The sequence below is a fragment of the Ornithodoros turicata genome, chromosome 6 (assembly GCF_037126465.1).
Source record: "Ornithodoros turicata isolate Travis chromosome 6, ASM3712646v1, whole genome shotgun sequence".
Lineage (NCBI taxonomy): Eukaryota > Metazoa > Arthropoda > Arachnida > Ixodida > Argasidae > Ornithodoros > Ornithodoros turicata.
This window is the reverse complement of record NC_088206.1, coordinates 8,274,770-8,288,617: the sequence shown is the minus strand read 5'-3', so window position 1 is coordinate 8,288,617 and position 13,848 is coordinate 8,274,770. Positions and strand designations below refer to the sequence as shown.

General features: G+C 44.6%; 1 protein-coding gene across 2 annotated transcripts; it reads right to left on the bottom strand.

Moving 5' to 3' along the window:
* Positions 1–4,618: 4,618 nt before the first annotated feature.
* LOC135398997 (uncharacterized) lies at positions 4,619–11,913 on the bottom strand. 2 transcript variants are annotated; one of them, XM_064630616.1, is made up of 11 exons: positions 11,785–11,913; positions 10,868–10,913; positions 9,945–10,030; positions 8,469–8,558; positions 7,754–7,807; positions 7,652–7,672; positions 7,029–7,067; positions 6,936–6,953; positions 6,007–6,027; positions 5,359–5,412; positions 4,619–4,804 (listed from the first exon to the last, which is right to left on the bottom strand). In XM_064630616.1, the coding sequence occupies exons 1-11, from the start codon at positions 11,836–11,838 to the stop codon at positions 4,676–4,678; spliced, it is 612 nt and encodes a 203-aa protein (XP_064486686.1). In that variant the 5' UTR covers positions 11,839–11,913; the 3' UTR covers positions 4,619–4,675. The 2 variants fall into 2 exon arrangements, with proteins under 2 accessions (XP_064486686.1, XP_064486687.1); XM_064630617.1 differs by lacking the exon at positions 6,007–6,027.
* Positions 11,914–13,848: the final 1,935 nt, after the last annotated feature.

Here is a 13,848-nt window from a genome sequence, read left to right as displayed (position 1 = left end):
TACGCCTTTTTTGTGACACTTATGCTGTTCATAATTGTCACAGAAAAGGCGCACGCCTCCCATTTTCAACAAATCAGGGCAGATAACGATATCATTCGCGATGATGGTTGGCTAGGAGCTTGCTATGCGGTGAAGTTCATTTTTAAGAGTGTAGGGAACAGAGTAGCGACACTGAGCCAGGCCGGCGAGCGAGCCCGCCATCTTGTGTCCACAGCGGCTGCGTCGCCTAGCAACGGAACACCAATCACCCCCTTCTCCGCCGGAGAATAGCGCACAGTGGAGCCAGCTCGCGACCGAGGAAACCAGTATTTGGATGTGGGGGCCCCAACATGGACGGCACGGAAGGAGAAGCCACGTGACACGATGGGCCCAATCGCGGACACCGAACGGCGGCCCTGGCGCGGAAAAGGAATGCGATACTCTTCAAAGTGCAGTGTCCTTGGCCATATGTTACAGCGAGCTGCTGCAGTCATACGGTATTCAGCGACCATGTCTGAGAAGGCTCCCGTGGCTCAGAGGTTAGCCAGTGGTAGTGGTTAGCGTGCTGGCCATGTCACGTCGAGACTGGGAGGTACGCGGGTTCGAATCCCGGTGCCGGCTGTGCTGTCTGGGGTTTTTCCTGGGTTTTCCTCAGACGCTTTCAGACATATGTCGGCGCAGTTCCCTTAGAAGTCGGCCCAGGACGCACATTCCCCCACACTCTTAAAAATGAACTTCACCGCATAGCACGCTCCTAGCCAACCATTATCTCGAATGATATCGTTATCTACCCTGATTTGTTGAAAACAGGGGGCGTACGCCTTTTCTGTGACAATTATGAACAGCATAAGTGTCACAGAAATGGCGTACGCCCCCCGTTTTCAACAAATCAGGGCAGATAACGATATCATTCGAGATAATGGTTGATTAGGAGCGTGCTATGCGGTGAAGTTCATTTTTAAGAGTGCAGGGCGTCAGTCGTGACGTTGCCCACATACGTGAGGCCGACAACGGCAAGCCCTATCACCACCACCACCTGAGAAGAAGCGGAATGTCGGAATGAAGAAGCGGATACGTCAGGTTGAGAACCTATATAAGCAACCTATAAGCAACCAATAACCTATAAGAGAACCTATAAGCAAACCTATTAATCCGACATAAAAAAAAAGGTGTTACACATCCTTTTAAATGACTCATTATGCCAGTTTTTTTTTTCTACTTTTCAAAGCTTACGTAGAGGGCATGGTACGACTCGTAACACATTGTATTCGTTGATAAGAAAATTGGCTTCGTGACTGAAATCCGCGGGAACGGCCGTGGTCATATTAACGGGCTTGGACTGTATACTGGAGGTACCCAGGGTAGCAAGACGTCATCGAAGGAACACTCGCAGCAGGTTCAAGCGCGGCGTCGTTGTCATTCTTAATTCAAAGCGAGCTAAATATGGCGAGTTCCAATTCAAAGCAATAGAAGAAATGATCGGATGTCGATTGCCCAATACCCTATGCGATATATGAAGAAATTATTTCCCATATCACTTCTGCTCCATAATTCTGTCAAATCTAGAGCACACCCTTCTCCATTGCCCGCACTACCAACCTTTCAGAACCGCACTTCCAGTGCCTCTAAATCAGCTTGCTTCGTGCTCTGCTTGCTTAGCTTGCTGCGCGACTAAAGGAAGTCGAAAGGAAGTCATAATGAAGAACAGCTTTAAATTTTTGGAAACTAAAGCTTTCAGGAACTATGCAGAAAGACGCGGCCCTGTATGAATCCCGGAGCTGCAGAACGCCGTTTCCCTTGCACGTATTTCGTGAATTATGTTGAATGTCAGCGAGAAGATCGACACTATACAATGCGCATGAGACAACATTTCGACCAGACTTCGCAGTGCAACACTTCGCCAAAAATAAAGGAGTAATTTTAGGCTTCTTGCGGACTAAATACATGGAAGTTTATGCAAAGTTTAATGTCTATTTGCTGTACCGTGGAGTGATTGTCTGCACAAGAGCAGTAAAATGCAGAGTAAGCGGAATCTATAGAAGCCTCACTTTCTCACCAATACGCTCCAGTTTTTATTTTTTTTGTTTTACGTAGTTCATTGAGAGTAGTGCTTTTCTGGCAGGCTGTAATACTTGTTTTATTTGGAGAATATTTGGAATCTGAGCCGCTATATCGGTCAGGAATGACTGGTAGAAACTTGCACTAGTTCGCCATAGCACATCCATGAAGGTTGTTGACCGATGGGACTATAAGCGGACTACGAGATAACAGAGCTGAGTAGATCTGTTAGGCATACCGCTTGAAGGACCAGCAGCAGGAGACAGTAGTTAAACCTCATAGAATCGGTCTGTTAGAAGTCTGTCGTCATCGATGGGAAGTATGAAAAGTACTTTATGCGGACATAATGCTCGTTAGAAAGATGAGAAAGTTGCACGTACACAAGGCGACCCTGATGATCATAGAAGAGGTCTCTCGTGTTCTGTGCCATATTCAACGGTTGAATAAGAAAGGCTGTTGAGAACGTTGTCGTCATCTACCGATGCCCTAGAAGCAATGCTGATCTTACCGTGGCAAGCGAGCTCTTGCGAGCTGTAGAGGAGTACGACTATGATACGACTCCTTCCTTGAGTGAGAAATGTAGTGTCTTTCGGTGAGGAACAACGTACACCGAATGTGGAACGAACTTGTTTATATTGCAGGTACGACACGAGCAGAACCTGCTCCTAACACACCCGGCTGCAGACTGCACGAAAACAAACCCGCAGCTGCCTTTTATCGCCAAACCATGAAGGCGCGAACAGTTATCAACAAGGCCGCGTACAAACCGATAAGATATCACAAGAAACATCTTACGGGGTCCTTCTTACACCCTTGAGTACATCCTTCTGTGGGAAACATCTTTGCTCTGAACTCCGTGTTCATACTGCTTTCGATATGTTATGCCTTTGGCATATGCAAACATTAGTTGTTCGAATACCGTAGCGAATAATTCGGAATGAAACCCGAAACCTGCCTCATAAGGCCGAATACAGCATAAGAAGCGAGCGCTACTTCATATTCTGACCCGTATGAATACTATACGGATAAAACCACGTTGTACGGTTATATCCGTAACACAGAGTTCCATAACTCGGTGGAACGGATACAGGATGTGTGGAACTATGTAAAGCATGGTTATATCATTACATATGCGCTACATGTGTTCCAGTCCGGTTACACAGCTATTCGCTTTCGTATTTGCTCTGGCTATGTTCATTCGCTTCCGTAATAATTATTCGCACATGCCTATTCCGCCTGGCTGACCGGTTCTGTGCAGATTCTCAGGAAGGTGGCGTCACGCATGACGGGACAGGTTACTTGGAATTTAGGTACTGACTGAGGGGTGCCGTGAACTTTACAGGTATACCGGGTGTTTCAGTTAGATCCCTGGGCTAAATAATTCGCGAACGGGTGCACCAATCCACGAACTTCTGTCCGATACCGCCTACAAGATGCGCACCGCGTGAATGAGCGGGAGGCGCTCATTATTTAAATACAAATTCAAATGAGTTTCGTAACTTCTAAAGCAGGGCGCTGTCGGTATTAAAATGGGTAGTACTACCCCTTTTGGGACCTTCAGTGGACACCTTTTAGAGAAAAATCTGCCACCGAAGTGGGTCATTTGTTGCAGTAATTAATTGGTTTCGGTTTACGTATTTTTGTCGCGGCTGGTCGCGGCGAAGCGCAAAAGAGCGCATTTCATTGGTGTAATTCATTCGTGTAATTCATTGGTGTAAGGACGTAATTCATTGATGAATAAGGGAGTGAAAGAGAGTCCTTTTGCGCTTCGCCGCGACCAGCCGCGACAAAAATACGTAAACCGACACCAATTAATAACTGCAACAAATGACCCGCTTCGGTTGCAGATTTCTTTAAAAGATATCTACTGCAGGTCCCAGAAGGGGTAGTACCCATTTTAATGCCGACGGCGCCCTGCTTTAGATGTTACGCTTTTTTACGAAACTCATTTGAATTTTTATTTAAATAATGAGCGCCTCCCGCTCATTCAGGCGGTGCGCATCTTGTAGGCAATATTGGACAGACACTAAGTAGTAACTGGAAATCCCTTGTACAGTGCAGCAAACAATACCACTGTTGTCGGCATTTTAGCGGGTAGATGAATCAACGTGCCCTTCTTGATTGTTGTAGTGACTGTGCTAACATGATGAGGAACTCTGTGGTTGTTATTGAAATATGGTTGTAGCGCTATATTAGGACTATACGCCGTGCAGCTTTTTCGATGAATGCCATGTTTCAATCGTCCATGTACCCAGCATCAAATATACCGTAGAGACAAACACAAAAGTAACGTTGCGTTGTTCACTTTTCCTCTCCCTCTCGTCTCCAAGAAGCCCGAAAATGCGGAAAGGCCTCCGATTGGTCTACACAACGGTCTCCTGTGACGATTGGACAATTCGTTTGCGGAGACCAATGACAGCGCGCTATGCATTGTCGGCCTTCTTGTGAAGGAAAGGGAAAGAGAAAACCATGTCACGTTCCTTGTGGGTGTCTAGGTCACGTCTGCTTTTATTCCGCGACGAGAAATGTTTGGACTTCCCCTTCAAAACTCCGACCAACAGAAGAAAGACGACTAGCGGAGGAAAAAGACACGAGAATCAATTATTAATTTGCAAGGATTTAAACAAGGCTACATGAATCACTTTTGCGGTTCCGCTGTTGCGGGCTTCGAGTCTGCTGGCTCTGGAAGCGCTGACTGAACAGAAAGAAGTGGTGAAATTGGAGGAGATTTCTTCGAGTAGATGATTAAGCGTCTGATAACGTATACCTGAAATTAGCGGAAGCAAATCCAAATGCGTTCACCAAACTCGTGATATGCAGAAAACGTGATGGCACAACCCCACTACAAAGGCACACGCACACAAAAAAAAGTCCCTGTAATACGTTTACAGGGTGTCCCAGATGTAATGTAAGATTATAATGTAAAAATTACGCCACCTAAATTCATGCGGTCAACGGCATTCGTTCTTACTAGGTTTTTGCCACCTTCTGATGTGACTGTGATAACGTAACGTAACGTTGCTTAAACTTTAATTATGTAAATTTTCGCGAACTGCACTCTGAAATTTGCCAGCCAAATGTCTCTTATCTCCACCAATGCGAAGAGCGTGCCGAATTTACTGAAATTCATGATATTTGACAGGGATATCCTGAGGAGCTATCCCATCGGAAAAAAGAGCCGAACATTATGCGCTTCGGAGCACCGTAGCATGCGACGACTTTTTGAGCGCAATCAAAGTCAGTCCGACGAAAGGAGGTTGGAAACCCAGGCCACAGAGTGACAGTGGTCTGTGGTACTAGGATATACAAAACGGTTCTCACGTCAGCTATAGTAGAGATGCTGAAGAGGGCTAAAGAACCATAAAGAACCGAGGTCTGCAAAAAAAAGAAGAAAAAGGAGATAGAGGAAAGACTGTACTGAACTTGGAAGGTCACTTGGAGAATCGTCGACCAGATAATTGGCAAAGTCACGTAATATGGTACACAATGAATACCATGACAATTGCGGTACTGCACTGAACCATTTCGTTATACCGTCATGGGTAAAACCGGATCATTTACATACTTATTTGTCGACTTCATTGCAAAGTACAAGAGCTATATTGGTCGGAATATCCATCAGTTCTTGCTCAGTTCAGAGCCATTTTCGGTCACGAGTTAGTTCAAAACAGGCTGACGTTCAACTAGGTCGTGAGCGGCAACTAGGCCTCCTCCGTTGAACGCGTGTCTGTACAAACTACGAGCAGCAAGTCCTCATAGTTTCTTAAGAATATGCATATGAGAATTATAACGTTATAGGAACAACTCCACTCCAGTAATGTAGAGGTAACACACAGCAGTTTGTCGGGAAGTCGTTCCGCTCTATGTTTTGGCAATATTGTTCATGCGACTTCTAAACCCGTGACTTCGACAAGAAAAAAAGCACGCGCGCGCACACAAAGAAAAACATGACACTACGTGTGCACTTACAGGTGTTAGCAGGTCCTCCGGCTGAAATATGGACATCATAGTTCAACATCACTGAATACATCCTCGTACACAAATGCAGAGCTGATTGATGTATTATAATTTGAGCACCGTTGTAAATAGTAATTTTTTCTGTCCATATGCGTACTAACAGTGTTAGCATTTGAAAAAAAAAAAAAAAACACGTGTGCCTGAACCCTCACGTGGATGAGAGATATTGCAGCTATCCAAATACATCTATACTTCCCATTTCATGCATCAAACAGCTTTCTTCATGTTCCTCTCTCACTCTGTCTTCACTTCATGATTGTTCCCAATGCAAAGCTCAAACGTAATATGACGCTAAAATACAAGACCTCCTTCACATGAGAAACAGTAAGATGTTTCCCCAGGAAACATGTCTTAATTCAGAATGACTCATACCACAAACAGACAGACTTTTTCCTCAATAGATAGAGAAGGTGATACAGGGATGTTCAATACGACAGCTTATTAATTTTTTTCCCCCCATTAGCAAATTGATCGTGGCAGCACGTAGATTGGATTGGATTGGAAAAGAAAGAAAAATATGGAGAGGTTAGTCCCGACCCAGTCAGAACTGGCTACTCCAAAACGCGTTTGTTGGTAAACAAAAAGAAAGAAAGAACAAAGAAAGAAAGAAAAAGGTCAGCTACGAAAAATAGGACAAACAAACAAACAACGTAGATTTCCTATTCATTTGGCATAAGTTAGCTCTGTGTTGATCGCCTGAGTCTTCCCTGCAGCTTTCAATGCACCTCAGGCGCTTTAGCGCAGTCCGTGGCTACAGACGCGGCAGCGCATCTGCATTCGTGATTGACCAAGGTGTATATAGTCATACTATTGGTGTTATCTCATGCTCAATGGCATGTACTCGACTGTAAAACCAAGTTGACAATGTTTGATACTCTTACCTCTTCGACATGATGAACCTAAAAGCGGGAGATACCGCAAGTCCTTAAAATCGCACAAATATGATAACAAAGTTGAGGGTAAAACAAACTTACAGTACTGAACTCCAAGATATCTGGCTTGGTGGAGGAGACCTGAAATGATAGACATGAAGCTAAATACGAGCTCAAGAAAATGGCGGAGCTACTTTGCAATGGACGACAAGTAGATCCATTTACGTCTCTTGCCGAATAGACTTCTTCCAACTACAAGGCTATAGTACTTGTTCCCGTAGCGACGTTTAGCAAGGGAAGTACTGTTTCCAAACGAAGTACTGTTTTCTCTGCGGCACGTGTACGTATTACTTGCATTGCATATATATATTGCATAGATACATATATATTATGTATATATGTGTATATATATGTATAGCATAGCACTTGCATTGTATTGGTGGTATTTGGGTTACTTGCCTTACTGTAAGGAAGTATTCTTGCACTGGAAGCAAGTTACCGTTACTCGGCCTTTTAGTCCCCCGACTCCTCGGCACTGCCAATAGTCCTACAGCCCCATTACGTTACGTGCATTTACTCGCGAAGGGGGACTATCTGCTGTGGTAGTACATGTACCTTCCAACGGGACAGAAACTATACTCTTTCTTTTAGAGCGCATTCTAGTGCAAACGTGTGTATTTCTTGCAGCGATTGCGATAGCTGTCGCTGCTGTGTGATATACTTACTGTCGCCTCAGCACTCAGATGCTAACGGACGAAAAATAAGTTTATCCCGTTAGTCTGGACTTTGCAGGGCACGTGAGGTGCGTAGTGACGACGATGTCTTACCCGAGCACCATAACCAGGTGTTGGTGTGCTTTTAGGATTAATCATGCCGCGTTCCTGCAAGTAATGGATACAATTATTGCGGGGCTATAGCAGGTATGTCATTATAGCAATTCATAATTACAGCGTTTCACTGAATCAAGAACGTAGCTTTAACGTTGGTTTCAGCTATTGGTACTGATGAGCCGGTGCTTATTTCAATGGCAGAATGAAATCGGGTGTTAGATATGTTCTATTTATTTTTTTATGATATGATCTTGCAGAGCTTATTAGCATTATTATTATTCTACAAAGCAACAGATGCGGTCCAAAACCCAACTGCTTTCAGATTTCGGGACATAATTTTGTTAGAATCATATCTATACTACTTGTAGTTTCTGCATACAAAATATAGCAAAGTGTAGTTTCTGCATACAAAACCAACGATGGTGGCGTTCGCGAATTTTAGCAAATAGATACGATAACGTTGCGAAAACACGATACCGCGCTGTTCCTTTGCAGTGCCAGACATCACTTCGGTAACATCTTCATTCACGGCTTCTTTTATACTAGCTGATGCTTACGTAGAGTGCTCCTTATGTACCAAAAACTCCCTGTTGACGATGTTCGACTGTAAACTCCGCGCTTCCAAAACGGACCTATTACGAGCTTACAGGCTACAGTATATCTCGGTATAGCAAGGAAAACCAAACTTTCGATAGAGGCATGCTTAACGTACCTCCAAGTTGAGAAGGAAAAAGAACAAGAGGAGGAATATCGGACGAATAATCGCAAGGAGGATGGACAGCTTCATGTAGATGCGCTTTTCCTGCATCGAGGAAATGACGATATAACACGCTTTACTTTAAAGGAACGGGAACGGAATGGTTGCATACAGAAATCCATGTATGAAAGGGATACCACTATGTCCCGTATCGGCCACCAATTTACCATACAATACACATTTTTGTTTTGTTTTTTCGTCCGAAACGGATTTGAAATATCAGCGCTGCTCCCGCAACAGCAGAAGATCCAGCGACAACGACATCAGCATGACGTCACTCCCTAACAGGAGCAGACGCCCGTACGGCCGCGGCATTCTGAAGGCTGTGCTCTGATTGATGGTGTAGGCAATGATGTATCCGCCTTTTTCCAGAGAGGGAATTACAGCATACTCTCAACAACCGGCGTCTGCTCTTGTCATGTATTCCATCCACAGGTGTAACATAAATCCGCCATCTTTGTAACTATACCCTCAAGCGGGTGCCTTTTACAAAACCGCCATCTTGTCCTGGTCGCACGTCATAGAAAGCGTCATTTTGAAGTCATGCGACTTTTGTGGTACATGTCGTTTTGCCGCTTACCAACATATATCCATCGTCATAAAGCGAGGAGGTGAACGTATTTTGCAAGTGTAAACTATGCGGTGCTCTTCCGCAACATGATATCTCATTTCTCCTTAGTTTAAGTACAACGCATCGGCTTAATGACTCTTAACGCGCGGTCGTCATCACATCTTTGGAAGTCGTCAACAGTGCGAGGCCTTATGTGCAAAACTGCGAGTTTTACCGCGATATTATCGGATAAAAATAATTACCGTTGTCGAAAGGCATCGAAAATGTCGCGCAGAAACAACAACCGAATTGTTTACAAACGGTTTGGCCGCCGATTACGGGCGCGGCCATCTTTAAGGTCACGTCTGCCGTGACGTTTGCCGTGACGTGCGACCAGGACCTGTCCAGGATGCATTGCGTTCGCTTAGCACGCTTTCGTCTACGGAGCAATACACTGGATGCCACCCCTGTGATTCCATCGAATAACAGTCAAACTACGGCACTATTTCGCTTGGGATTTTTGATAGTGGTCTACGAGGAATGAAATGACACCACAGTTTTGAAATCGACTGGAAAGGATGCGACCATCCCTTTAAACGCACGCTATTGTAATCACGATTATTGTGGTGTTTCATCTCGACACTTAAAGGTAACAGCAACCGATAAAATATAGTAGTCGGGGCCAGTTAAATGAGCTTTAGTATGTGTCTCTGCTACCATCTAAATAGCGGATAATGATAACCGCCGTCGTTGTCTTCCAGCTATATAGCGTTTGAAAGGCACGTCCAGGTTCACCCAGTCCTGCGTCTCCTATGAATGGTGGGCCTATATGGATATCGAAGTTATTCCTTCCTACGATAAAGTAGTAGTTTTGTACTTACCGAGGTCACCGCAACGAAAAGAAACAGGGACTGGCATATGCTCGCGGAGGTGAAGAATGTTCCGTATGATAAGGCAACCACGGATTCTGAACGAAAATTGGAATACGATAGAACGCATTAGCCTATATAAGCCTATATGCAACTGCGCTCGACGGTTATTTTAGTTGTTTTCTCTACGCGCTCCGTTTCGTCGTCCCAGGTCCCGCTCAACTTAGATGGAGATAAGATAACGGCGCGTTTCAATAAAATCAGGGAGTTCTACGGACATGATCTAACCGGGGGTATAGTCTATAGTCATATATATAGTCTATATATATGTCTACACTGATGTGTCCAACCTATTACCTCCAGCTAGATGTCGAACCTGTTTGGGTGTTTGGGGCTTAGGTGTATAGAAACAGACTGACCACAGAAGGCACGCGAGTTTATGCAATCAGCAGACGACAGTAAAAGTTTCCTGCCGCATATATTTTGATTGCGAAAACTTTTTTTTTCGTGGATAGAGCTGTTCTCTCAGATAGAAAAGTAATACTATGAAGGCTAATGAAGGTTCTGCCTTATAGCCATTGGCAGCCAGCAAACGAATAAAATCAGTGGCTGCTAATGTTACAGCTGACTCAAGTGAGCTGGTATCTATACAGCTTGGGTTTCTAACATTGAACACGTAACAACAAAAAATGTACATTTGTATAGCATAACAAAATCACAATGAGGCCTAACAAGAAGCGATAAGTTAGAAAATTTGGTGTGTGGTTTGGGTTACAAAATTAGCAATCTGCGTCCTATTTCGGAGTTTTTTCCGACACGTTGTACAAATTAACAGAACTTAGGTAGCTCGGAAGTACAAGGGCTGAAACGTCCATGATGGTACAGCAAAAAACGAAACGTTCGATGTTTTCTGTGCACTAAAACAGCATGCGTACCCTGTAGTTGCAAGACGCAAAATCCCAGTCCGATAACGTTGATCGTCTGAAAAGTAAGCATCCAATGTGGTACTCTGCTCTACGACAGTTACAAGTAACTTAGAAGCAACTAGTATAAGAGCGTCATTTGGGATACGCTACTGTTCCTTCAATTGCTAAAGAAACCAACTACAAGACTACGTAATCAATACGAAGTAGTGAAATCAAGAAATGATGTGCGTGCTCAGCGTCTACTGCAGCGCTAATGTACTCTTTCTGAATTACATTTCCCTGGCTTCTCATTTCACCATCATTTCGCCGCGAAGCTTGCGATATGAAATGCAATTCATAAGGCCACTGGAACGTGTCTAATGAATTAACGCAAAAGTAACGCCCATAAACGTCTGTCCTGGACTACCTACTTTCCTCAAGGCCTCCACCTTTTCGTAGTACATAGCACGATAGATTGATAGCACAATGTTCACGTTGAACAGTTCTTTCAGACTACGTAACCATTTTTACAACATTATTTACTTGGTAGACGGGTAGAAACCCAGGGAACCGGTAAGGAAGTATGCCGATATATCGAACAGAGACTGCTGTTCTTCTGAAGAACAGTCTGTTCGAAATATCGGCGGCTCACGTCCTTACGCAATCTGGCCTTCTCCTGAGCATCCAAATGCCGTCTTCGGCACTGCCTTTCACACAAAATGTAAACTTGTCACGAAGAAACGCTTCGGGTCTAGTACAAAAAATAAAAAATAAAAAAGGGAACCCAGAGTTCACGTATACTTCGATGTGACAGCACTTAGCCGCAAAACTACTGTTGTACGTTAACAAATTCATCCATGTTATCATGTACGTTCAACGTTCAGGAAGAAACATGCGAGCATCGCCAGTGATGTGCTCTAACAAGAAAGGAAAAGAGGAATACTCACCCCGCACATGACGACTAGCGCTGTAATGCTCACTTTAGTTTCGCAGGTCCACATAGTAATGGACACTGCAGTGTAGATGACGGTGGAATGGTTCCACGTTCAGAGGAGTCTCAGAAATCTCGTGCGTGACTCGCGTTCTCACGTGGCAGTACTTTTGCGATACTGATAATGATTACGCTACGTTCCTACCCAAGTACATATACCACCCCATTCATACTTGATGGTACACTATGGCTTGGACAAACGTAATCACCAACGTAAGGACAACCAACCAAAATATAGCGGCTTTACATGAGAAAGTGGTAAAACAATAAAGCGAACGGACATCATAAGCTAAGTACCGCAGCACTGATAACATGAGACATCGTCAGGATAAGAACAAGCAACGACCCAAGCAGCACAGTGCACTGAAAGTCGAGTGCAATGGGGGTGGGCGGGTAGGTGGAAGGCCTTGAACAGAGCCGTGAAACTCAAGAACATCGATAGGACACAAACCGTCCACCCCCATTGCACTCGACTTTCAGTACATTGTGCTGCTTGGGGAAGGATTGCGAAATATAGCAAAAAAAAGAAAAAAACAGGGGCAAGACATCGTTATAAAAGGGATGTGCGTATTTTTTACTACTTGTATACACGTGTAACCTTTGTGAAAAAGGTCGGGCTGTCATGAGTATACTATGTGCGTGTAGAGAAGTACGAGCAGGGAGACGTACAAATTGAGGACGCCTCGTTTTGCGGTCCTCACGCGTTCTACAACCCCTTCTGCGTTTGAAAATCTCCCGCGCTCTTATCAGCTGGTCTACTGACGCCCTCTGAGTTCATAGATGGCGCCGTTGAGATTGAACATGGGTAAGAGCACGCAGCTGCTTCCAGTAAGAGGAGAGAACTGATGCTCTGGAGGCTGGAAAAACATAGAAGGGACAATCACATACAAGGCCTCAAGTTGCCTAAGAAATTAACGATGAAAGATGGAAGTCACTGAAAAGGTTATCCAGCTGCAGGACGAAGGTCGTCTGCACTAAAAGAACGCACCGGAAGCAGAAAATCTGCGTGGACGTGGGCTCATGTAGGAGGCTGTCTTCACGCGTGTACATGAGACATGATATTTGGAAGGTGAGGACCGAAGTGTTTGAGAGGTACCTGAAGTATCAAGTATTTAATACTACTTTACTCTAAGTACACTTCACATTGCCCAATTTACGCTGTACTTTAATTTTGTTCAGTACTTTTTCGTCAAGTACTCGAATACCCAATTCGTAACAAAAAAAAAAAGGAGAAAAGAAAATACTGTTAAAAGAGCGTCCCGTCTGTCTTATGTGCCCAAAATGTACGAAACTGTCGCAGTTCTAACTTGCAGTCTCAAACCATAGCCCATCCCTGTGGCAAGGTAGCTATACCGTGTCATCGTGAAGGAACGATCCAGAAATCTGGCAGAAGTACTGGTCTCACCTTATTTCTTACATTAATATCTATTATCCGCGTCGTATTCTCTGTTCACTGAAGCCTTGGCGACAACCTCAACCATTTAACATGAATCGCGATAGCGGGCTCTGCTTTCATGACAGTCAATGTATTCCTCCGCCGCGCAAACGACAGAGAAGCAGACCCATGTCACAACCAAAACATGAACCACGCAGCAGGAGATCCGTCGCATTCAAATCGGCCAGACAGGCGGTGGCACAGATGTCCGAACGTGTGGAGAATGGCATAATAACGACGTACGAGCTGCTGCTTGCGCGAGTCGATTTGATTTTGGAAGCAGCTATATCTGGATCTTCTAAGCGATCACGTCTTGCGACAGCCGTACGTACCCGTTCGTTTCGAAAGCAATAAGGCGTATAAACGAATATTGGCTCAATGACATGGTGTTGCGTAGCACAGCAGCGGTTCAAATGACGTTTCGTGGGAGGCATGTATTACGTGCACGAACGTGCATCTTGGGAAAACTGTATCTCTGGTAGTTGCAGTTGTTGTTGGAGAGGTACGTTTTGGTCGGTCGCAGGCGCAGTCTTCCGCGAGTTAATGTAGGGACATACGTCGGCACCGTTCTCTTAGAAGTCGGCC